The sequence below is a fragment of the Lipomyces japonicus genome (assembly GCF_038497905.1).
Source record: "Lipomyces japonicus strain CBS 7319 unplaced genomic scaffold V1514scaffold_32, whole genome shotgun sequence".
NCBI lineage: Eukaryota > Fungi > Ascomycota > Lipomycetes > Lipomycetales > Lipomycetaceae > Lipomyces > Lipomyces japonicus.
The window spans coordinates 15,765-37,709 of NW_027117844.1; the positions used below are offsets into that span (position 1 = coordinate 15,765).

The following is a 21,945-nucleotide window of genomic DNA, read 5'->3' on the forward strand; positions in this document are numbered from 1 at the left end:
AAGCGAAACTGGCGAAATAGGTTTTTGGTCTCAGAAATACGCGCCGCGTAAATCCCCGCACTAACAAAATTTATCATATATCTCATAACTGAATGTAGGCGTGAGTCGACGTAAAGAAGTATTAAGTAAACAATTAATACATTGCCTGGTTATTATTGGCGCATGTTGTTCTTTAGAGCAGCAGTTTTTGTGTCTCGGACGGTTTGGCTTCGACAATGGAATCACGCCAACTGGTTCAGGGTCGGTAGTAGTCGGCATGGCTACGCTTCTGCACATGCTGCGGAACAGAACTTGATCTATACAGACGAAGAGCTGGCGTCAAGGGTAGATAGAATTCCACTTGAAAGATATCGCAACTTTTCAATTGTTGCTCACGTTGTATGTTTTGTGATATATACCTTGCCATACGTTTTTTTGAACATGCTAACTTAATTTAGGATCATGGCAAGTCTACATTAAGTGACCGGTTGCTCGAATTAACTGGCACCATTCCAAAAGGAAGTCAAGGTCAGTTTTTGGATCGGCTAGATGTAGAACGTGAGCGGGGAATCACGGTGAAGGCGCAGACTTGCGCCATGCTTTACAACTACAAAGGCGAGGACTATTTGCTACATCTGGTTGACACACCGGGTCATGTTGATTTTAGGGCTGAGGTTGCAAGAAGTTATGCATCATGTGGTGGCGCGTTGTTGTTGATCGACGCCAGTCAGGGCGTGCAAGCTCAGACCGTGGCTAATTTTTTTCTCGCCTACAGCGTGGGACTGGAATTGATCCCCGTGATCAACAAGATCGATCTTGATCATGCAAACATTCCTCGCGCAAAAGAGCAGATTGAGACAATGTTCGAACTCGACAGTGATGACGCGATCTCGGTATCGGCCAAGACCGGCATCAACGTTGACAAGATCTTACCGGCCGTAATTGAACGGATTCCGGCCCCAACCGGAGTTATCTCCAAGCCGCTAAAATGCTTACTGGTAGATTCATGGTTTGATAACTATTTAGGTGTGATTTTGTTGATTCACGTTGTGGATGGCTCGTTAAAAAAGGGGGACAAGGTCATGAGTGCGCATTCGCGGTTAAAATACGAGGTTCGTGACATTGGCATCTTGCATCCGGATCGCAAGTCCATGCCGCACATTAAAACCGGCCAAGTTGGATATGCCGTGCTGGGCATGAAAAACATTAAGGAAGCACTAGTTGGTGACACGTTGATGCACGTCGGTAACGAAGTCGAACCGTTACCTGGATTTGAAGAACCTCAACCAATGGTTTTTGTGGGCGCGTTTCCGGCTGAAGGTGTTGAGTTTCAACAAATTGATGATCGCATTAATCAGCTTGTATTAAACGACAGAAGTGTTTCGTTACAAAAGGAAAGTTCGAACGCTTTAGGCCTGGGTTGGAGAATCGGTTTTTTAGGCACATTGCACGCGTCCGTGTTTCAGGATAGGCTGGAAAATGAATACGGTGCGTCGCTAATCATTACCGCGCCAACCGTTCCATACCGGGTTGTTTGGAAAGACGGCACGGACACGATTATTCGTAATCCGGAAGATTTCCCTGACCTGGCCACTCGAAAGGCCAAAGTTGCTGACTTGCAGGAACCAATGGTCAAGGCCATCATGTCGTTCCCCCAGGAATATCTCGGTGACGTGATTGAACTGTGTGAAAACAATCGCGGCCGTCAAAACGACATGACTTTTCTATCGCAGGGCAATCAAGTACTGTTGCAATATTTTATCCCGACCGCTCATCTGGTTGATGATTTCTTTGGCAAGCTTAAAGGCTTAACCAAGGGCTATGCCACGCTTGATTACGAAGACGCCGGGTATGAGTCATCACAGTTAGTCAAGATGCAGTTGCTCGTGAACGGAGTCAGCGTGGACGCGTTGGCACAGGTCATGCATGTAAACCTGGCTGACAAACGAGGCAAGGAGTGGGTCATCAAGTTTAAAAAATTTTTAAAAGCACAATTATTTCAAGTCGTGATCCAGGCGTCGATCGGAAGCAGGGTTGTTGCTCGTGAAACCATTTCTGCACGCAGAAAGGACGTTTTGGCAAAACTTCATGCGTCTGATATTAGTCGAAGGCAGAAACTATTGAAAAATCAAAAGGAAGGAAAGAAACTTATGCGATCAATTGGCAAGATTTCCATCCCTCAAGAAGCCTATCAAGGTTTTTTGGCAAGGTGAACAAATAAAAAGAAAATTACTTTGCCGTACGTATATGTATAATATGTAAAATAATCAGCTGCTTAGTATGTACATAAAAAGAAAATACGCGTGGATATATTTTGAAACATAAAAAAGATAAATCGTAAGTCATATAATTATTATTATTATTATTATTATTATTATTCTGAGCCACCCAGACGATAGGCCACCATTGTGTCAACCTTGTGTGAAGCAGTACTAAAGCTTCTTAGCTTTACTTGTTCTGCATTGCGAATTTCCTTTGGGTCGGAATCAATCCATTCTGCTGGTGCTTGAGTATCACCATCAGCATAAACCAAGACGTTAAAAGTATGAGGTCCTTCAAGCACTGGAAGAAATGTAACACTGGCAGTTATTTGCCGAACGATTGCTTGAATCTCGGATTGGATTTCCTCCAATGTCTTTTCGTTTGACGGTGCTGGTTTCGTTGCCTTGTTTGCACTTTAAGACAAATTAGATTAAAATCATGAAAAAAAAAAAAAAAAAAAATTATAAAACATACGGGGCCGAATTTTCATTATCTTGAGAATCAATTGATAATTTTTGATTGGATGACAGTTTAGAGAAAACTTCGATATCGAATCGCCATCGTTCAACCACCTCTGCCGTGTCTTTCGATATGATGGCAACAACAAAAGATGAAATCTTGTTTCCAACGATCCATTCTATTAAAAAATTAACCTGTCTGTCGTAAGTAAATGTATAACCCCGATCCTTACTGTTCAATTGTGACATAATTCTGCGTATATATGTGCGCACTTCTTCATCGACCGTGATTAACATGTTCAATCCATACTTCTTTACAACTTGAAAATCCTCTGCTGGATATATTCCACGTTGAAATAACAAACTGCGCCAGTTACTATAACAATTATTGCAATTTTTTTTTCATGGCGTGGTAACTATACCTGTTAACACTATACTCTGTATAATAGTTACACGTTAGACCTGCTTTAACCAAATAATTTATTATTTAAAAAAACAAATCATACCAAAGAACTCGGCAACTAATTTGGACGATCCTTTCAACGTTAGCTTTGATCTGGTCGGAGCAGTCGATACTGCTAACTTTGAAGACGGCATAATAAAAAGCGGATTTTTTTTTTGGAGATATGATTATACAAAATGGCGACCAAATGGTTTTTTGTTTACAAGATTTCGAGGTTGCACTGTTTTTGGGGAAATTTCGCTGTTGTTATGGTAACCGATTATCAGAGATTATCAGTAAGTAACCTTATTACGGAGAATGCGCTCCTGATTTCGATTCCTCCAAATCAGCTCTAGCTTTCTCACGAACTCTTTGCAAAACAAAAACGGAAACAAAACGTACGAAATTGAAATAAAATGGGTGTGCTTGGAATTTTTTCATCAAGTGTTCCATACCACTTGTATGGCTACTCGCTTCTGTACGTTGAGCTGTTAACTGTTTTGGAAAACCAACCTCTAAATGTGGGCCAGGTTTGGATCAACCATCTACCAATCATTTTTTGTCGGAATCACTGCGTTCAAGGCCTTGCCCCGTAATCAATTTTCTGCGTTGCAACGCAAGATTTTTCCCCCTTATTTTGCCATGCAAACCGTTTTGCCTGTTTTTTTGGCCCTGACGGCACCGTTTCCGATCAAGAACGATGGGTTTTCGATCGTCGTGCTAGCCGTGTCTGCAATCACGTCACTGATCAACTTGGTTGTTATTGGACCTCGCACGGTTAAGATCATGGGCCGACGACATGCTCAAGAGGTCAAGGAGGACAAGAAATACTATGACGAGGGCGTCAGCCAGGACATGAAGAAGCTGAACAAGGAATTTGGTACCATTCACGGCGCCAGCACGATTCTAAACTTGGCCGGCCTGTTTACGACCGCTGCCTACGGTGCCGTTCTTGCTTCCAAGTTGGCAAATTAGATTGATTCGTCGTGCTAAAATATGCTTGTTCAGTCAAAACAAAGTAATCGTACATATTTAAATTATTCGCACCCGTAACTTATAAATTTCGTCCAACGTAAAATGCGCGCATTCGCGTTCGAAATCCACAACATTTAAAATAAGCATCTCGCATTCTATATAAAGGCGACAACGACAACAACAACACGAAGGACCAAGCACGGCAAACCCGACAAAGTGAATGACGACTATAGCGCATACGAAAAGATAATGCGAACCGCATTATCGCCCAAGGCCGATTTAAATGGCGAAAAGAAAAATGGGATTTTGGTTGCCATCATTTTAAAAGCTGTAAGTTTTATAAGCTACGAATCATGGTTAAAGTAAGACTGACTTAGCCTTTTAGAGACGATTAAAACATGTCACGCAAGGTCAACAACCGTATTGCATCTGCAGCGTTGGCGAAATAACTCACCGAACTAATCTTCCTGAAGCAACTACATCAAGTGAAGTTGCTCCTGTATGGTAATAATTCCAAACTAATTGCATTTTAACTAACAAGAATCAAAAAAAAAAAAAAAAAAACTAACAAAACTGGGAGAAAATTTTAGGGATGCGGAATTACGATTTGATATTTATGACACGGCAGGTGCTGCCATGCTTTTAAGAGTATTCGATCATCAACCAGGACGACAAGGTGAAGCAGGCAAGGGCGACGAAATGGTCACGTTGTTAGGCGAATGCTCGATCGATATTAAGCCTGCCATGCGGGTCAAACCTATCGAAGGCCATGATGGCTGGTATCCTTTATATCTTCGAAACGAACATGATGTTGGTGAAGTGTTTGTTGAATTAAGTTACTACCCTGTATCGACAACACGAAACCGATTGTCTGGTCCGGTAAGTCCATCAGTTTCGTCACCCTTAACTGACACATTTATTGAATCTTTGCCATCATCTCCTTTGCCTCAATTGTCATCATCGCCGTTTGTGTTAAACGGGCCATATGTTCAGGGACCTCCGATTCCCCGCAGGCCAAGCCGCCATCGGCACTCTATTCCTGACATTCCCCGATCACCAGCCTTACCACGGCCACGGCCACCGGCACACTCAAGTTCTCCACCGGTGTTGCATTTGCCTACGAAACCACAGCCGCCGGCATCACTGGAACAGTTGTTTCTGGGACCGCAACCTGAGTATTTGCAAGGACAGTCTGCATCTCACTCGTTTGAATCTCAGGAATATCGCCGCCCCGGACCAAGACCGATGCCTCATAACGGATCATCTTGCAACATTCATCACCTGTCCAGTTCGCCGGTAACAGGCAATCATTATCAGGCCACAATGACGACGACGACGACGATGATGATGATGACTCCTTCTTCGCCAGTGAATCGGAATACACATAGTCCGTTATCACGGCTTTCGTTGTCATCTCCAGAAAACGTTATTCATTCTCCTTCTCCAAGCCTACAAAGTAAAAAAATTCGTCGAAAGAACCTGCCGTTATCGAGTGCGATCAAAGACGCCGAGTCAATCCGGCAGCAATCACAACAACATGAGCAAGTCAAAGCAGAAGATTTGGTGCCGTCGCCATCGACACCAACAGCATATTACTCTGCGTCATCAATTCCGATTCCGGATCGATTGGCAAGCTTGCATTCTCAAACCGGCCGTTCCAGGGTCGTGTCTGACAAATTGTTGCCATCCACGTACGCGCCCGAACCAGCAAACGCGACCGAAATGTTGAGTGCCAAAAATGAAGAATTTAGGATTGCCGAACAAGAACGACAAAAACTTGCCAAGATTGAAGCTGAAGCTGCCAGGGCAAGGCTTGAAGGCCGGCCGGTGTTGCCACCAAAACTTCCTATCGGCATGTCACGAGCTGAATGGGCAGCTACTGGTGGCCAGCCATAGCATATACATAAACATATACCATATAGAACATAAAATCGGTGTTTTTTCTTTTAAATGCATTCATTAATTACTCATTTTAAATACAAAACTAATTGTTTCACTTTGTTCTATGCTCAAAAGTCTCGGTCCGATAGAGGTTTAGAACTAAAAAAAAAAAAAAAATTTGTACAACAAAATTGTTAAAAAAAATTTAAATCTTTGACTTTTCAGCAAACGCCTTCTTGAGCCTGTCAGCGACGGCATCGAGATATTGCTCAGTGGTGACATAAGCACTTCTTTCCTTCTTTCCCTGAGCAAGGGCAAGGTCCTTGGTCATGATGCCATCAAGATTGACGGTATCGATGGTGGCTTTTTCAAGAGCCTGAGCAAACTCGACCACTTGCGGGGTGTCATCAAGCTTGCCACGTTGCTGAAGACCACGAGTCCAGGCAAAGATGGAAGCGATCGAGTTTGTAGAAGTTTCGTTGCCCTTTTGATGTTCCCGGTAATGACGGGTGACGGTTCCGTGAGCAGCCTCGGATTCAAACGTCTTGCCATCAGGCGAGATCAATACTGAGGTCATCAATCCGAGCGAGCCAAACCCTTGAGCGACAATGTCGGATTGCACGTCACCGTCGTAATTCTTTAACGCGATAATGAATCCGCCTTTAGACTTGATCATCTGGGCAACCATGTCGTCAATCAAGCGGTGCTCGTACCAAATTCCGGCAGCTTCAAACTTGGACTTGAACTCGTTATCATAAATGTCTTGAAAAATGTCCTTGAACCTGCCATCGTATCGCTTAAGGATCGTGTTTTTGGTGGACATGTAAAGCGGGTACTTTTTTTGCAATGCCAGAGCAAATGACGAGTAGGCAAAGCCACGGATGGACTCATCCGTGTTGTACATGGCCAGGCCGACACCGGCACTTGGGTAGTTGAAAACCGGGTAGCGCTGGACCTCGCCGCCGTTCTTGGGCGTGAATACTAATTCGAGCTGGCCGGCATCGGGGAACACGACGTCGGTGGCCTTGTATTGATCACCATGAGCATGGCGACCAATGATGATGGGCTCGGTCCAGCCGGGAATAAGACGGGGGATGGCTGGGATCACGATTGGTTCGCGGAACACGGTGCCGCCGAGAATGTTGCGGATCGTGCCGTTCGGCGACAGCCACATCTTTTTGAGCTTGAACTCTTTCACGCGGGCCTCGTCAGGCGTGATGGTGGCACATTTGACTCCGACCTGGTACTTGAGAATGGCTTCGGCCGCGTCGATCGTGACCTTGTCGTCAGTCTGGTCACGGTATTGAATGCCGAGATCGTAGTACTTGAGGTCGACATCGAGGTGAGGATGGATGAGCTAGTACGTTAGCAAAAAAACAAATAAATATATTATAAAATTGGGATAAGAATTAGATGTCAGTTCGAAATTCAACCATTGATTTACCCCACGCGAGCTTTACAAAAAAATTAACCCAGAATGAGTAATTGTAGAACCGAGTAAGAAAACAAGTGATATCAAGATGAACCAACGAAAAAAAAAAATAAAATAAAATAAAATCAATTGGCATACGAATTGAATGACCTTCTTACCTTATCCTTAATGAATTGCCAGATGATTCGTGTCATCTCATCACCGTCGAGTTCAACGATGGGATTCTTGACCTTGATCTTTGTAGAAACTAAACGGAACCGGCCAATGTCAGAACAATAACGACGCAAAAATAACATGAAATAATAATAATAATAATAATAATAATAATAATAATAATAATAAAACCCCAAAACATACTACCGGCGGAAGGCATGGCGAACTTGCGAGATGCAAAAGCAGTGAAAAGGCGGGGTGAAGCAGACGACGAGGCAAGGAAGCGGCTGGCCGAAGAAGAGGACGAGGCAGCAGTAGCAGCACGGGTGGTTGTGCGTGCGAGATTGGACATGGCAAAGGCAATGATATATATATTTATATAAGATTATCTGTTTTAAATCAACAATCAATCAGCTCCAAAAAAAAAAAAAAAAAGCTTTTCTCTGCACCGAAAGCGAGAAAAAAAAAAAAGGTTCAGTGCCGCTGCGCTTCGACACCGAAAAGCCAAAACGAGGGCCGGAACGCTGTCACGACGACGTTTGACCGGGGCTGGGACCGGCGAGTTGAACGAGCGAACGAGCGAACGAACGAATGAGTGCAGCTACATGTGTGTGATTATACGTGGGGACATGTAGATCAAGTAGCTGGACTTGTCCTGGTACTTGTCGTCGTAGAATCAGCTCGACAATGCCATATTCATTTCCATTTCCATTTCTATTTCCATTTCCACTTATTTGCATTTGCTCAGGCAGGCTCTCCAAACAGCTTGCACTGGGAACCGTATTGGAGGCAGCAGGCATGGCCAGGTCAACACGTACGTGATTCCGGACGAGCGGCCGCCTGGCGCAAAGCACGGCATCATCGGCTGCTTGCGTACTACGAACACCACACCCAGCCGGGCAATCATCATCAATCACAATCACAATCGTCAGCCGGAACCGTGTCGGGCCTGCCGGTCGCAAGCAAATCTTGAAACTTGAGTTTGTGTCTACAAAAATCACACTGTAAGTAGTAAATGAATGCATTTCTCGTCTCGCTACTTCGTCTCTCGGCTTTCGCCTCCCGCCTCCTGCCTACAAGCCCCTTGGCAACCCCCCGTTTTCAACAAGCATGCTTACACAGCCATCTCCTTCTTGATCTTGGCTATGGCCAATCCCGGGTTCAATCCCTTCGGGCACGTCTTGGAGCAGTTCATGATGGTCTAAATTATAAACACTCGTTAGCCGTCAAATGCTCACAACGAACCGCGTGATTGAATAATACTCACATGGCATCGGTACAGCGACATGCTGTTTTCCAACGCAAGCTTGCGTTCCTCCTTGGCGTGGTCTCTGCTGTCGGCCAGCCATCGGTAAGTCTGCAACAGAATGGCCGGGCCGAGGTACTCCTGCTGATTCCACCAATACGAAGGGCACGACGTCGAGCAGCACGCGCACAAGATGCATTCGTACAATCCGTCCAATTTCTTTCGGTCTTCAATCGTTTGCAACGTCTCCTTGCCGTCGGCAGGGTATTCGGCCCGTTGCAAGTAAGGCTTCACTGACTTGTACTGCTTGTAGAATTGGGTAAGGTCCGGCACGAGGTCCTTGACCACAAACATGTGCGGCAGCGGGTAAATCTTGCTCGGCTTCGACGTGTCCGTGTCGATCCTGCACAAGCACGCGAGCGTGTTTGTGCCGTTGATGTTCATCGCACATGATCCGCAGATGCCTTCCCGGCACGACCGGCGAAACGTCAACGTCGGGTCCTGCTCGTTCTTGATCTTCAAGATCGCGTCCAACGTCATCGGCCCGACCTGGTTCAAATCAATCTCGTAGTCCTGCATGTGAGGCTTCACCTCAGGCGTGTCCGGATTCCAACGATAAATCTGAAATTTCTTGATGCGAGGTGCGCTCGACGGCTGGGCCGGTTCCGACGTTGCCGTGGCCAGGCCTCGGCCTACCATAATGCTTGATGGTGATTGAAACAATCGCATGCCTGCTCGACCGACCGCATTCTTGCAAACGTATAAAGACATTTTGTCAACACAAACAAACGTGCAATTGAAACGTGGTTGGGTTTGAGATTTGAAATAAAATAAAACAAAACAAATTAAAAAGAAGATAAAAAAAAAAGCTTGAGCCTTGTGGTGAGCTATGGCGGGGAACGGAACCCTTTTCCTTCGTTGCTTTCTCCGGGCAATCTTCCGTGAGTTGCAAACGCGCAAGCTCCGATTGGCCTGACCCTTTGCTCCCGCTCTCGCAGTCGCTGCACTTATGCCATATCTCTTGTTTTTGTATTAAACAATATATTTTTTTCTATACTAATTTATCCTGCGCCAGTTGAATGAAAACACTTTTAGTACAACAATAAAAACAAAAATTAAAAAACAAAATAAACCGATTTTAAAAAAAATAATAATAATTATTAACAAAAATTCCTTCACCTGCCCACCCCTCTTTGGTTCCCTGTTGAAACGGATCCAAACCACTTATTTTTTTTTTCAAAACAATCCTTCAATCTCTCCGTCCTCGTCGACTTCGACATCCATAAATCCAGAATGCGTAGGCAAGCCCGGAATAGTCATGATCTCTGCTGCCAGAGCATACAAATACCCGGCACCGACCGACGCTCGAACGTCCCTAATCGGAACTGTAAATCCGGTTGGCACGCCCTTCAATGCTGGGTCGTGAGACAACGAGTACTGAGTCTTGGCCACGCAGATCGGCAGGTTGCCGAATCCTTGCTTCGTGTACGTGTCCACCTTCTGTCGCGCCAGCTCAGACAGTTCCACTTTGTCGGCACCGTACATGTTCTGGGCAATAATGTTAAGCTTCTCCTCCACGGTCTTGTCCACGTCGTACAACAACTTAAAGTCCTTGCCCTCAACCTTGTTGGCTGCCTTGACTACTCCCTCGGCCAACCCGACCGCTCCCCGGCCACCTTCGGCCCAGTGGTTCGACGGAATCGCATCATCCGCACCGGCTTTCAATGCCTCTTCACGGATAACCGCAAGCTCGGCCTCCGTGTCTGTCTCGAACCGGTTGATCGCAACCACGACCGGCAAGCCGTACTGCTTGGCATTGGAAATGTGCTTGGCCAAATTGGCACATCCCTTGCGCAAGATCTCAACGTCCTCCTGAAGGTAAACGTCGGGCAGTGCCACGCCGGGAGTAACATCCGGCCCGCCACCGTGAAGCTTCAACGCGCGCACGGTGGCAACGATAACCACAACGTCCGGAACCAATCCTGAAGATCGGCACTTGATGTTAAAAAACCGCTCGCCGCCCATGGTGAAATCGAAACCGGCCTCGGTCACAACGTATCCCGACTGCTCGGCCTCATCCTCGCCAGGCTCGGTTCCGGCAAGTTTCAACGCCATCTTGTCCGCCAGCACAGAGTTCGCACCGATCGAAATATTCGCAAACGGTCCGGCATGAACAAAAACGGGCGTGCCTTCCAACGTTTGCATCAGGTTTGGCTTGATTGCGTCCTTAAGCAACGCGGTCAACGCGCCACCGCATCCGATATCGTCCGCCGTGATCGGCTCGCCTGCCTTGGACGACGCCACCACCATGCGGCCAAGCCTCTCGCGCATGTCCACCAGCGAGTTTGAAAGCGCCAGCACGGCCATGCACTCAGACGCAACCGTGATATCAAACCCGGTCTGTCGCGTGTGTCCCTTCTCGGCCGCGCCCTGCCCGATCGTGACCGTGCGCAGGTGCCGGTCATTGCAATCGACCACGCGTCTCCACGTGATCGTGTCAGGATCAATATCAAGACGGGCAAACCTGGCTGCCTCTTGCTTGGTCAGGTCGTCCGGATTGGTCTTGTCGATCCCGAGCTTCTTCAACCGGCGCAACATGACGGGCGAGAATTTTCGCACCCCGCGCTTGGCAGGTACCAATCGCTTGAACAACGGGCCATCCTTTTGCGAGCTTTCGTGAAACATGCGGGTATCAATCGCGGCCGCCAAAAGATTGGTCGCGGCACCGATCGCGTGAATGTCGCCGGTCAGATGCATGTTGAACTCGTCCATCGGGATCACCTGTGAGTAGCCACCACCAGCAGCACCACCCTTGATACCAAACGTCGGTCCCATTGATGGTTGACGCACGTTTGCAAACGCAATCTTGTTGAGATGAGCACCCAGTGCCTGAACAAGACCAACCGTGGTCGTAGACTTGCCCTCGCCCAGCGGGGTCGGCGTAATACCCGTAACCAAAACGTACTTGCCATTCTTGCGATGAGCCAGGCGTTCAAGAATTGACAACTGGACCTTGGCCTTGTGGGCTCCAAACAATTCGAGCTCAGAATCAGTGATGCCAATCTCGCGAGCCACGTCTTTAATATGCTTGGGCTTTTGCGCACGAGAAATCGCAATATCAGACGGAACCTTGGCCTCGATCTTGAGCGGCAACGGAGTAATGTGACGCTTGGCCTGGACTTCAAACGCACGCTTGGTGGCATCAACCACGTTTTGCAACAGCATGGCCACGGTCATGGGACCGACTCCGCCGGGAACGGGCGTGATCTTGGCAGCAACTTGAGATGCTGACGCAAATTCAACATCACCAACTAGGCGCTGGCCCGATTTCTTGCTCGCATCTGGCACGTAATTCGTGCCGACATCGATAACGACCACGCCAGGCTTAAGCCATTCACCCTTAACGAATCCGGCCTTGCCAATTGCAGACACAACAACGTCGGCTTCCTTCAGGTAACTTTCCAAGCTTTGAGTGCGCGAGTGGCACACGGTAACCGTGGCATCAGCATTGCGGAGCAAGTACGAAACTGGCGAGCCCACAATATCTGATCGGCCAAGGACGACAACCCGCTTGCCCGACAACTCAACGCCAGATTTCTCCAAAAGCACCATGACACCCTTGGGAGTGCATGGAATAAAAAGGGGAGAGCCACCGCGCTTGGCTAATTCGCCAACGTTAAGAGGTCCAAACCCGTCCACGTCCTTCTCTGGAGCGACAGAGTTGGTGACTGCAATTTCAGAAATATGATTCGGAACCGGAAGTTGTACAAGCACGCCGTGAACGGTAGTGTCATTGTTAAGAGCATCAACCTCGGCAAGCAACTATAAATTCATCTTCAGTTAGCTATTGGGAGTCACATATCGTGAGAAAAGGAAAAGAAAAAAAAAAAAAAAATTTCTCCGTACGTCCGTCTGAGTAATGTCCTCGGGAAAGACCTTAAGCAAGCAATTAATATTTGCCTCTTGCGCGGCTTTCAACTTCATGCGAACATAGGTGCTAGAATCTGGTCTGTTTCCGACCTGGATGATAACCAGCGACGGCTTAAACGTTGGCCGAATCTTTTGCACGGCATCAATTTCAGCGTGAATGCTTTCTCGAATGGCTCTGCATCACAAATGAGTATGATTAAAAAAAAAAAAAAAAAAAATTCAAGCGCAATCAAGCTCGACATACTTGGCAATGCCGGTGCCATCAATAAGTTCGGCAACCATGGCGATAGATGATGTGGAGAACAACCGGACGAGAGATTCGAGGGGCCGCGAAAAATTTGAACTGATAACTGCTGTCTTGCCCGGCCGAACATGAGTCGTCGGGGTAAGGACTTTCCCAAACGGAGTTCGTGGCGCAGCGAGGCGGCGGTGCGCGTGCGGCGACAGTGGCTGAGGCGTGGCTCGTCGTGTTCGCATGCGGACAAGCATCACGTCAAGTCGGCGTTCTGGCTCGTTGGGTTGTGCTTTTCCAGGAGAAGAGCAAATGAAGTCTTCGGCTCGGCTAAGATTTTAGATTCAAGCTATGGTGTGTCTATTGGCGGTCAAATCACGGCCGCTGTAGCTGAAGCACTTGTTTTGTTTGCCGGCTTTCAAAAAAAAATAAAAATTTCGCGCTCGCTATACGGGACAATATGTTGGATATATATATATATATATATATATACGCAAACAAAAAAGCGAAACGTAGAACAAAATAAAATAAACAAAATATGCCGGTACTAATTCAACAATCAATCTAATTTCTAAGAATTGAAGAAGCAGATCTGAGGGAATATTAGCAGGCATAATGCTGGCACATATTGGAAACTGATCCGGAACATACCCGTAAACTATTGATAGGGCGAACAATGTAGTTTGTAAAAATCGTTTTCTCTATTACAGCTCTATGGCCCTGTCTAATATATGCAAACACAAGCGCCAACCTGGTAGCAGTATATCACAAGCGGAAAGCAAAACACTCAGCATTTTCGCACCTTCTTACCGGTTACATGCAACTTTATATCACGTGCTACTGTGCGTGACAAGCTGCGCCGCGTTGCGGGCGGGCAAATTTTTTGCTTCAAAGTTGTTGAGGAGGATTCTCTCATTTGCAGCACAAGCATCATTTTATAATTGCCAATACAAATAAAAAAAAATGAGACCTATTTTACTGTATGTTTATTGAATCACTTCAGAGTACGAACGTGGAAAAAGGATAAGAAGTTTTCTAACTGGTATTTGTATTGCAGAAAAGGACACGAGCGTCCATTGACTCAGGTTAGTTTGCCTGGGAGAAGAGGCATCACATATTCAATTGGCATTCCGAACAATAATTCATTTTTTTTTTTTTTACGATTAGGTTAAATATAATAAGGAAGGAGATTTGCTTTTCACGACTGCCAAGGATCAAGTGTATGTTCATTATTCAGACAAAAACAAATGGCAATCGCACGACGGCTAATATTATTTTCTTTTTTTCAGCGTGAACGTGTACTATTCACATAATGGTGAACGATTAGGAACTTTTAACGGTCACATGGGAGCCTTGTGGAGTGTGGATATTGATCCGGTATGGGTTTTTAATTATTATTATTAGATATGCCTGTAAAGTCAAGTGTGGGATTGCTAATTTTGCAGACATCGACTATTGTTGCCACCGGTGCTGCTGATGACACCGTGAAGTTATGGGACATCAAGACCGGCAAATGCGTTCACACATGGACTTTTCCTACCGCGGTTAAGTTTGTTCAATTTAACGAGGATGGGAATCAGATCTTGGTCATCTCCGAGCAACGTACCGACTTCAGCAGTACCGTGCACATTTTCCCGGTCGAGATTGACGTCACAGCAAGGCAAGTCGAGGACCCAATCCTTCGGTTTTCATCCCCAGGTAACAGGTTTACCCGGGCAGGATGGTCCTACCTGAACAAATGGATTATCGGCAGTCACCTTGATGGTTCGATCTCGCAATACGATGCCAAGACCGGCGAATTGCTTAACAAGGTGCAGGCTCATGACAAGGAAATTACCGATTTGCAATTCAGTCAGGACCTTACCTATTTTATCACATCATCCAAGGACAAGACGGCAAAGATTTTTGACACCAAGAGTTTGAACGTGTTGAAGACTTTTATGGCCGACGCGCCTCTCAATACCGCCGCAATCACGCCGACCAAGAACTATGTTATTCTCGGTGGTGGGCAAGATGCCAAGGACGTGACCACGACCGGCAGTCGTCAGGGCAAGTTCGAGGCAAGGTTTTATCACAAGATTTTTGAAGACGAGATTGGCCGGTTGAAAGGTCATTTCGGACCGCTAAACTCGATCGTGGTCCAGCCTGACGGAAAAGGTTTTGCCTCTGGTGGTGAGGATGGTTATGTTAGACTTCATCATTTTGACAAGCCGTACTTTGACTTTTTGTACGATGTTGAGCGGATGCGTCCGGAATAGAATTACTAGGTGTACTTTAAATATTTTTTTTTAAAAAAAATATAAAAAATCAACATTGACAAACAAACAAACAAACAAATAGTCTATTATACATCCAAAATTTACCATCATTATGTACTCCGAAACCACAAAAACAATCATGTTATTCCAATGTTTAAAAAAAAAAATACACGTAATCATATCCGGTTGTCGTAATCTTCAGCTTCTTCAGCAATTGAACTTTCATGCTGATTAAATGCTAGATTGTTACTATTGCTGCTGCTGTTGTTGTTGATGATCAAGTTTGGCTTGGCTCGAATGGCAGTCATCGTAGCCGGTGCGACAACGACTGAAGAATAAGCTGACACAGCCACGGAGTCTCTCACGCCGTCATCAAATTGCGAGTCATAAGTACCAGCCGAATAGATTGACATGTTTCGATACGGCGACAAACTGGCGGAGTCAACATCCGAATAATAACTTTGCGGTGGTTCGGACATGCGCAATCGAGAGTTTGCATGCTCGTAGTAATTCCCGGCGTATTTGGTAGGAATTTCAGGTATGGGCGGTACTTCGGATGGTGACGATGGATTTGACCGGTTAATCACGCCGGGAATGTATGCGATCGGGATGATGTTGGACGCACGCGTGATTGCAGATGATGCCACGGACGCGACCGTGTGGGTTGACTGCCTCTTGTCCGGATTAACGTACGGATACGATGCACGAGCAGCACCAGTGCCGTCACCAGCGCCTGCACCTGCACCTGTTGCCGCTGCTGCTTCCGCGTCGTCAGGCGTCAAGTCGTCATTTTTTTCTAAAAACGACGGATCTGAATCAACATGCGGGTTTTCTGCCAGAAATTGTTGTCTTCGGCGCCTGCGAATGAAGAAAAACAAGAAAAGTGCCAACAACAACAAAAAAACTAGGCCGCCCACAACGCCGCCGACAATGCCACCCACATTATGCGACGACGACGACGATGACGATGAAGAAGATGACGACGACGACGACGACGATGAAGATGCTGCGGATGATGAGGATGAAGGTGAAGATGATTTGACGCACGACGTGGTCGCACACGACGTGCATGTCTGAATCGACAGCACGCAAACCTCGTCATCAGCACAACTGGGGCATGTTGGCTGGCTCGACGAGCACTGAACGCAGGCTCTGCCCACCAGCAACGTGCCAAATTGTAAAATGCTATCCATCGACATTCATGGAACACGTTCAGGCCGGAGAAAAAAAAAAAAAGATTGACAAAACCGCTTGCTGATATGGAGTCTTGTCTTTGTATTAAATCAGCGCGATAAACCAAACGAAGGAGGGCGAACGCTGGATTTGTTCGTGTTTCGAGGGGCCAAATTTCAAGACAATCGTGAGAATTTGAAATTGGCCATCTCGGCCATGCCCGCAACAACAGTGGCGCTTATGGCCTATCTATCACGTTTTTCTGCGGTGTTATGCCGCGCGCTTAAACTTAAGGTTTGAGCCGCATAGCGTGCCTGTGCCGAGGTTACCCGGCCGTTGTCGCCCACGTGGCATGTTGAACCGAGACATGTTCAATCGACATTCGACACAAGCTTGCCAACCACGATAACCTTCATGGCGGGTCCGGTTTCGAGCCTAACTTTGCGACGGCCAATTCGCTCGAGCAATTCCGGTTTGGCAGCTACAAGGGCAAAGGCCAAGGCCAAGGCCAACGTCGAGGTCAACGTACCGGCTGCGGCTGCCCAGGTCACTGCTGCCCAGTGGGTCGTCATCGCCAGCCTAATCTTTGGCGGGTGCTGTTCGAATGTGTTTGCCCTTGAAGCCATAGTCAAGTATGTTTGGTTTTGCAATCACATCATGTTGTTCGATGTTGTCTAACTTTGGTTTTGTGCCCTTTTCCCAGAGAAGATCCCAAGGCAGGCATGTATATTATGTGTATGAAAGCTCGATAGATTGAATCGAAATCCCTAACAGTCGCTGGCATTTTAGGCAACCTCATCACGTTCATTCAGTTTTTGTTTGTTGCGTTTGAAGGATATTTTCATTTTTTCAACTGGCGCAATCCGCCTTTTTTCGTTAGCAAACCGCACGTGCCGTTGACGCGGTACGCCATCATCGTCTCGTTGTTTTTCGCCGTCTCGGTTTTGAACAATTACGTGTGGAACTATCAGATCTCGGTTCCGGTGCACATCATTTTCAGATCCGGCGGCACCGTGTTGTCACTCGTGGTCGGCACCGTAGCGGGTAAGAAATATTCGAGAGTTCAGGTTGCCAGCATTGTTTTGCTCACGGCCGGAGTCATCATTGCCACCTTGTTTGATGCCAAAACCAAGGTACGACTTTTTATTTTTTTTATTTTTTTTTTTTTTCAGTGAGTCGGCATTGCTTATTTTTTTTTAAAAAAGGGTTCGGGCAATAGTCATGCGTCTGGTTCGAATTCGACTCGTGAATTCGCCATCGGGATCGTTATCCTGTTTATAGCCCAGACATTGTCCGCCATCATGAGCCAAATCACTGAACTCACTTACAAGCGCTACGGCAATCATTGGCGGGAAAACTTGTTTTTCATGCACTTCCTGACCTTGCCCATGTTTTGGCCCATGCGCGAATCGATCGTGACCGAGTTGCGCACGCTGGCCGCATCACGACCGGTCAAGATATCACCATCATGGTTGCCGGGACTGGCTGTGCCCAGGCAAGTTATATATTTGCTAATAAACGGCTTGACGCAATACGTTTGCGTGCGCGGCGTAAACAAGCTTGCCGGATCCGCCACCGCCGTAACGGTTACGATCGTGCTTAACGTGCGCAAGTGCATCAGCTTGCTGTTGTCAATCTACATTTTCAGCAACCGGCTGTCGATCGGCACGTTGGCGGGCGCGGGGTTGGTGTTTGCCGGAGCAGCATGGTATGGCATTGAAAGTTCACGGTTAAGAGAAGCGGGCAAGCAAAAAAAATAAATATTATCTTATATTATTACACTTTTTGTGTGTGTTACATGCGACAAAGCAAGCCAACTTGCCATGTATCAAACCGCTTCATTGAATCAGGCAGGCAGTCGTTTGTTTTTTGTAACGACTCAATCAATGCCGTCACGGTCTTTTCAGCAAAATCAATCGCTTCAGGTTGAACTTTTTCAATCAATGCCGGTTCCGGTGCGAGGTCGTACAAGACCTTGATTGCCCGGTTGACCTTGTCAGTTTCAGAAGTGGCATACGTAACGTCAGTGTTAAACACCCAAACCAACACGCGCGGTGAGTCCTTGTCGGACGAGTTTGCGAACGTGAAATGATACGACGCATGAAATCCAATAATGCCCAGTAATATGGCCGAGATGAATACTTCAAATTTGGCTGGAGATGCCTGGCCTTGAAGCTTCATGTTCCATTTATAAATCTTTGCCACGTTATTGTTTTTTTTGTGCAATGTTCCCAACTGCATGCCACATTCCTTGCATTCAACTTCACGATCGCGTACCTAAAAAAAAAAAAAAAAAAAATGTATTAGCATGTCTACTCCCGTTGAATCAAACATGGTATGTTTATAAAGACAATGTCCAAAGAAAAACTAAAAGTTTGTAAACTTTTAAGGGAGCAAATGCCACAAGGCAAAGTCAACCGTCCAATATGAAAACCTTTTTTTTTTAAAAAAAAAATAAATTCTTAACCCATGGGTATGAAAACCCGGATAGGGAATTTTTTTTTCTTTTTTTTTCCAAAGCTTCCTGGATTAAACATTTGACTATACTTTGTGTTGCGCAGTTCGATATCGGGCTATTGTATCAGCACTTCAGTGTTGGACACGTTATCCTGAAATACTTTCTTTGAAGCCCTGGTTATAGCATCCAAAAAAAAAAAAAAAAAAAAAAAAAAAAAGAAATCAAATCAAATCAAATCAAATCAAATCGCACCTTGGTACCGGGAATGTCGGACAAGACGGTGGTTAAATAAGCTGATCCGACTAAGCCAAGAGATTCTCGAGGATACAATTCCTCCTTTGAAATGGCACTCGATCCGTGATTGTCATTATTGTCGTGATAGTCATGATGATGATGATTATGGCCATGATTACCATGATGTTCATGCTCCGGCTTATGGCAATGCCAATAATCTAACAACTCATGCCAATTCTCGGACGGCAGGTCCAGAAACCTGAGCCCTCGAACAAACAATTCGTGACCGTTGCCGCACTCGACCGCTGCTGCTTGTGTTAATTCCACGGCTGATAATGGCACTTGCACTTGCACGACATCGTGCGGCCGGCGGTCATGTTGCCGCTCGGCCTTGATCCTAAACGTCATCACGTTCGTGCCAATGTCAACCATGCAATTGTTGAGCAGTGAAATTTCTTGATCCTTGACCACGTTGGCAGGTAATTCAAAATACCGCATCACGGAATCGGGAGAATCATTTTGCTTGACGTAAAATTGTGACCGGTTTAGCAATGCCAGGTGAGCAGGTAATTTGTCGATGGGCCATATCGAGCCAGTCAAGGTTGACACGTTGGGCAAAAATTCCCCGTAAAACGACAGCTCTGGCTCAACCATAATAGCTGTAGAATATTTCCGGACATATAAATAGATATAAAAACTATATAAACAGCATGATTGGATTACTCAAATATCGTTCATTTGCAGATGTTGTGTACTATATAAACAATTGCCGAGGACAGCAAAAAAAAAAAATAAATAAATTATAACGTCCCAACAAAAAAACCACGCAACCGTGACGTCGTTAAAATGTGGGGGATATAAGAACGGACGTTCTTCCCACCCTTCGTCAATACCTAAAGAACAAGCAACATTCGACATGGGTAATTCAGTTGCCAGACCGATCGATCGTAATGTTCCGGTCACATACAACACGGACGGCGATGAGGATGAGATCGACAACCGGCTGTTGGCGGCGGCTCTGAAGCCTCCATCTGATGATCCGAAGCAACGGCTGCAACAATTACTACGTGCAAACCATGTCACGTATGCGGTATTATACAACAATCACAAGTTTCATAATCATGTTCCTCATGTGAGTTAAATAGGTTTTTATATTTTTATCAATAAGCTGATTTTTCCCCTCCAAAAAACAGCACTTGGGATCAGCTTATTTCTTGGGCGCAAATGCGAAGCAGCTGTACGAAATCTTTGAAAACACGACATCAGATCTCGAACGATGGAAAGAGGATAATCCTGCTGAGGTCACGATAAATGATTGGCGAGATTTTTACAGTCAACGAATGTGCGCATCAAAAGGAATTTCATTTTTCATGACAAAAAAAAAAGAAAACTAACTAATGATTTAGTTATCAAAAGGGATATAATGATTTTTTCAGTGACGAAGTCATGGAAGCTAATTATAATTGGCGCAAAATTATTCTCAAATATTTGCTGGTTGACGATGCCAAGTTGCTCAACGGATTAATCAGCGGTCGTACGTTGGTGGTTTGAATTCACAAACAAGCGAATGAGCTAACGGATAATTGTATATATATATATAGTGGGTCATCCCCTTATTCATACGGCCGTAAGTTTCTTGATTTTTTTTTTTTTTGAAGTTACATGGTGCTAAATTGAAAAAAAAAAAAGTATGCGTTCGAACTTGACAGTGCCGAAGTGGCAATCGAGGCATTAACACTAGGCATTACAAACTATTCTTCATCATTTGGTAATTTAATTGATGAATTCGTTGCCAATCATGGTCAGAAATTGTCATCACGACACGAACAAGAACAGGTAACCGATCCAGTCGTGTTGCTGGATCAAATTAGGTTGTCGCAAGTGTTTGACAAGTTGAAGCCGGACCTGGCTAACGAGATTGACTTGACTACCATATTGAATGAGTTTCCCAATGACGTGGCCTATTACTTGCATAAACTTGACATTTCAGGTACGTACGGCATTAATCAAATTCAAGTTGGAGAATGTTGATTTTTAAATTTTTTTTGGCCAGATCTGGATGCCACGATCAAACGATTGTTTCGTGCTGCGTCGTTATTATTAACCGCTACTCATCAACCGGGCAATTATCAATTCGATTTCGTGCTTGTTCATGCGCTCACGGTATCAAATGCGGTTTTGAACTTGCTAAGCCAATTGCCCGATCGCAAGCATCAAGTATCACTGGCTGGTCAACTTTGGACTTTTTTAATATTAACATACCTGACATCACAACGACCGGTCGTGTCTCAAGCCAAGTTGCTTGAATACCACGATTCCGGGCACGAAGCAAGATTAAATTGGCAACATGTTACTGAGTTGGCGTTATCGGGTAAATGGAGACATGATGCTCATTATGTTAAAGGTTGGATTGGAATTTGTTGTTTATGCTGGGCCAACCAACTAATCACATTTTTTTTAGCCATTCGAGCGTTGAAAACTTTGGACGAGATTCATAATCACCAAGATCCGGTATACCTTCGTCAAGCAGTATTCTTTGCTACCGAATTTAACGGATGGATTTTTGGAACTTCAGATGGTATGTTATCAATAAAACTAAGGGTAAATTTTTTTTTCCCGCTAATTTAGGTTATATATAGCTGATAAAAAGAAAAGATTGGACGTGAAAATTATTTAGTAATTCACAATAAAAAAAATTTTTTTTGTTATATTGCGAATTAATCTAGACATGATTTATAAAAATCAATCCCGGCATTGGTTTTGAGTCTAGGCAAACAACTCTGCAACAAATTGAGTTAGTAAAAAAAAAAAAGTGTCCAAAATTAAACAAAA

At 45.4% G+C, this 21,945-nt stretch overlaps 12 protein-coding genes across 12 annotated transcripts; 6 read left to right on the forward strand and 6 right to left on the reverse strand.

The window, feature by feature from the left end:
* The first annotated feature begins 66 nt into the window (after nucleotides 1–66).
* Nucleotides 67–2,397, forward strand: V1514DRAFT_334097 (P-loop containing nucleoside triphosphate hydrolase protein). The gene is made up of 3 exons (XM_066928153.1): nucleotides 67–378; nucleotides 438–2,316; nucleotides 2,372–2,397. Exons 1-2 carry the CDS (start codon nucleotides 163–165, stop codon nucleotides 2,190–2,192), a joined length of 1,971 nt encoding a protein of 656 aa, XP_066782200.1. The 5' UTR covers nucleotides 67–162; the 3' UTR covers nucleotides 2,193–2,316; nucleotides 2,372–2,397.
* On the reverse strand, nucleotides 2,262–3,618 carry V1514DRAFT_334098 (DNA-binding protein). Its single transcript, XM_066928154.1, has 6 exons — nucleotides 3,544–3,618; nucleotides 3,206–3,467; nucleotides 3,122–3,137; nucleotides 2,933–3,063; nucleotides 2,716–2,878; nucleotides 2,262–2,654 (listed from the first exon to the last, which is right to left on the reverse strand). Exons 2-6 carry the CDS (start codon nucleotides 3,294–3,296, stop codon nucleotides 2,354–2,356), a joined length of 702 nt encoding a protein of 233 aa, XP_066782201.1. The 5' UTR covers nucleotides 3,297–3,467; nucleotides 3,544–3,618; the 3' UTR covers nucleotides 2,262–2,353.
* On the forward strand, nucleotides 3,413–4,194 carry V1514DRAFT_296356 (uncharacterized protein). Its single transcript, XM_066925436.1, has 2 exons — nucleotides 3,413–3,619; nucleotides 3,672–4,194. The coding sequence occupies exons 1-2, from the start codon at nucleotides 3,558–3,560 to the stop codon at nucleotides 4,114–4,116; spliced, it is 507 nt and encodes a 168-aa protein (XP_066782202.1). The 5' UTR covers nucleotides 3,413–3,557; the 3' UTR covers nucleotides 4,117–4,194.
* A 55-nt stretch (nucleotides 4,195–4,249) lies between these two features.
* V1514DRAFT_334102 (uncharacterized protein) lies at nucleotides 4,250–6,084 on the forward strand. The gene is made up of 3 exons (XM_066928155.1): nucleotides 4,250–4,446; nucleotides 4,502–4,620; nucleotides 4,707–6,084. Exons 1-3 carry the CDS (start codon nucleotides 4,366–4,368, stop codon nucleotides 6,010–6,012), a joined length of 1,506 nt encoding a protein of 501 aa, XP_066782203.1. The 5' UTR covers nucleotides 4,250–4,365; the 3' UTR covers nucleotides 6,013–6,084.
* A 118-nt stretch (nucleotides 6,085–6,202) lies between these two features.
* On the reverse strand, nucleotides 6,203–7,725 carry V1514DRAFT_283284 (uncharacterized protein; the record flags this gene model as incomplete). The annotated part of the gene is made up of 2 exons (XM_066925120.1): nucleotides 6,203–7,354; nucleotides 7,588–7,725. The coding sequence occupies 2 exons, from the start codon at nucleotides 7,723–7,725 to the stop codon at nucleotides 6,203–6,205; spliced, it is 1,290 nt and encodes a 429-aa protein (XP_066782204.1).
* Nucleotides 7,726–8,586: 861 nt separating this feature from the next.
* On the reverse strand, nucleotides 8,587–9,741 carry V1514DRAFT_334108 (succinate dehydrogenase). The gene is made up of 2 exons (XM_066928156.1): nucleotides 8,850–9,741; nucleotides 8,587–8,783 (listed from the first exon to the last, which is right to left on the reverse strand). Exons 1-2 carry the CDS (start codon nucleotides 9,597–9,599, stop codon nucleotides 8,697–8,699), a joined length of 837 nt encoding a protein of 278 aa, XP_066782205.1. The 5' UTR covers nucleotides 9,600–9,741; the 3' UTR covers nucleotides 8,587–8,696.
* Nucleotides 9,742–9,852: 111 nt separating this feature from the next.
* Nucleotides 9,853–13,552, reverse strand: V1514DRAFT_334110 (formate--tetrahydrofolate ligase-domain-containing protein). The gene is made up of 3 exons (XM_066928157.1): nucleotides 13,003–13,552; nucleotides 12,735–12,933; nucleotides 9,853–12,650 (listed from the first exon to the last, which is right to left on the reverse strand). The coding sequence occupies exons 1-3, from the start codon at nucleotides 13,245–13,247 to the stop codon at nucleotides 10,065–10,067; spliced, it is 3,030 nt and encodes a 1,009-aa protein (XP_066782206.1). The 5' UTR covers nucleotides 13,248–13,552; the 3' UTR covers nucleotides 9,853–10,064.
* Nucleotides 13,553–13,914: 362 nt separating this feature from the next.
* Nucleotides 13,915–15,380, forward strand: V1514DRAFT_334114 (WD40-repeat-containing domain protein). Its single transcript, XM_066928158.1, has 5 exons — nucleotides 13,915–13,970; nucleotides 14,048–14,075; nucleotides 14,158–14,210; nucleotides 14,280–14,367; nucleotides 14,436–15,380. Exons 1-5 carry the CDS (start codon nucleotides 13,954–13,956, stop codon nucleotides 15,246–15,248), a joined length of 999 nt encoding a protein of 332 aa, XP_066782207.1. The 5' UTR covers nucleotides 13,915–13,953; the 3' UTR covers nucleotides 15,249–15,380.
* Nucleotides 15,258–16,582, reverse strand: V1514DRAFT_334116 (uncharacterized protein). Its single transcript, XM_066928159.1, has one exon. It carries the CDS (start codon nucleotides 16,445–16,447, stop codon nucleotides 15,425–15,427), a length of 1,023 nt encoding a protein of 340 aa, XP_066782208.1. The 5' UTR covers nucleotides 16,448–16,582; the 3' UTR covers nucleotides 15,258–15,424.
* A 228-nt stretch (nucleotides 16,583–16,810) lies between these two features.
* Nucleotides 16,811–18,198, forward strand: V1514DRAFT_126596 (UAA transporter). Its single transcript, XM_066924438.1, has 4 exons — nucleotides 16,811–17,053; nucleotides 17,125–17,141; nucleotides 17,211–17,554; nucleotides 17,627–18,198. Exons 1-4 carry the CDS (start codon nucleotides 16,836–16,838, stop codon nucleotides 18,179–18,181), a joined length of 1,134 nt encoding a protein of 377 aa, XP_066782209.1. The 5' UTR covers nucleotides 16,811–16,835; the 3' UTR covers nucleotides 18,182–18,198.
* V1514DRAFT_334121 (ubiquitin-conjugating enzyme E2-binding protein) lies at nucleotides 18,176–19,995 on the reverse strand. The gene is made up of 2 exons (XM_066928160.1): nucleotides 19,132–19,995; nucleotides 18,176–18,698 (listed from the first exon to the last, which is right to left on the reverse strand). The coding sequence occupies exons 1-2, from the start codon at nucleotides 19,765–19,767 to the stop codon at nucleotides 18,216–18,218; spliced, it is 1,119 nt and encodes a 372-aa protein (XP_066782210.1). The 5' UTR covers nucleotides 19,768–19,995; the 3' UTR covers nucleotides 18,176–18,215.
* Nucleotides 19,886–21,931, forward strand: V1514DRAFT_334122 (uncharacterized protein). Its single transcript, XM_066928161.1, has 8 exons — nucleotides 19,886–20,245; nucleotides 20,307–20,455; nucleotides 20,520–20,647; nucleotides 20,715–20,740; nucleotides 20,803–21,103; nucleotides 21,167–21,517; nucleotides 21,575–21,691; nucleotides 21,753–21,931. The coding sequence occupies exons 1-8, from the start codon at nucleotides 20,030–20,032 to the stop codon at nucleotides 21,788–21,790; spliced, it is 1,326 nt and encodes a 441-aa protein (XP_066782211.1). The 5' UTR covers nucleotides 19,886–20,029; the 3' UTR covers nucleotides 21,791–21,931.
* The last annotated feature ends 14 nt before the right edge of the window (nucleotides 21,932–21,945 follow it).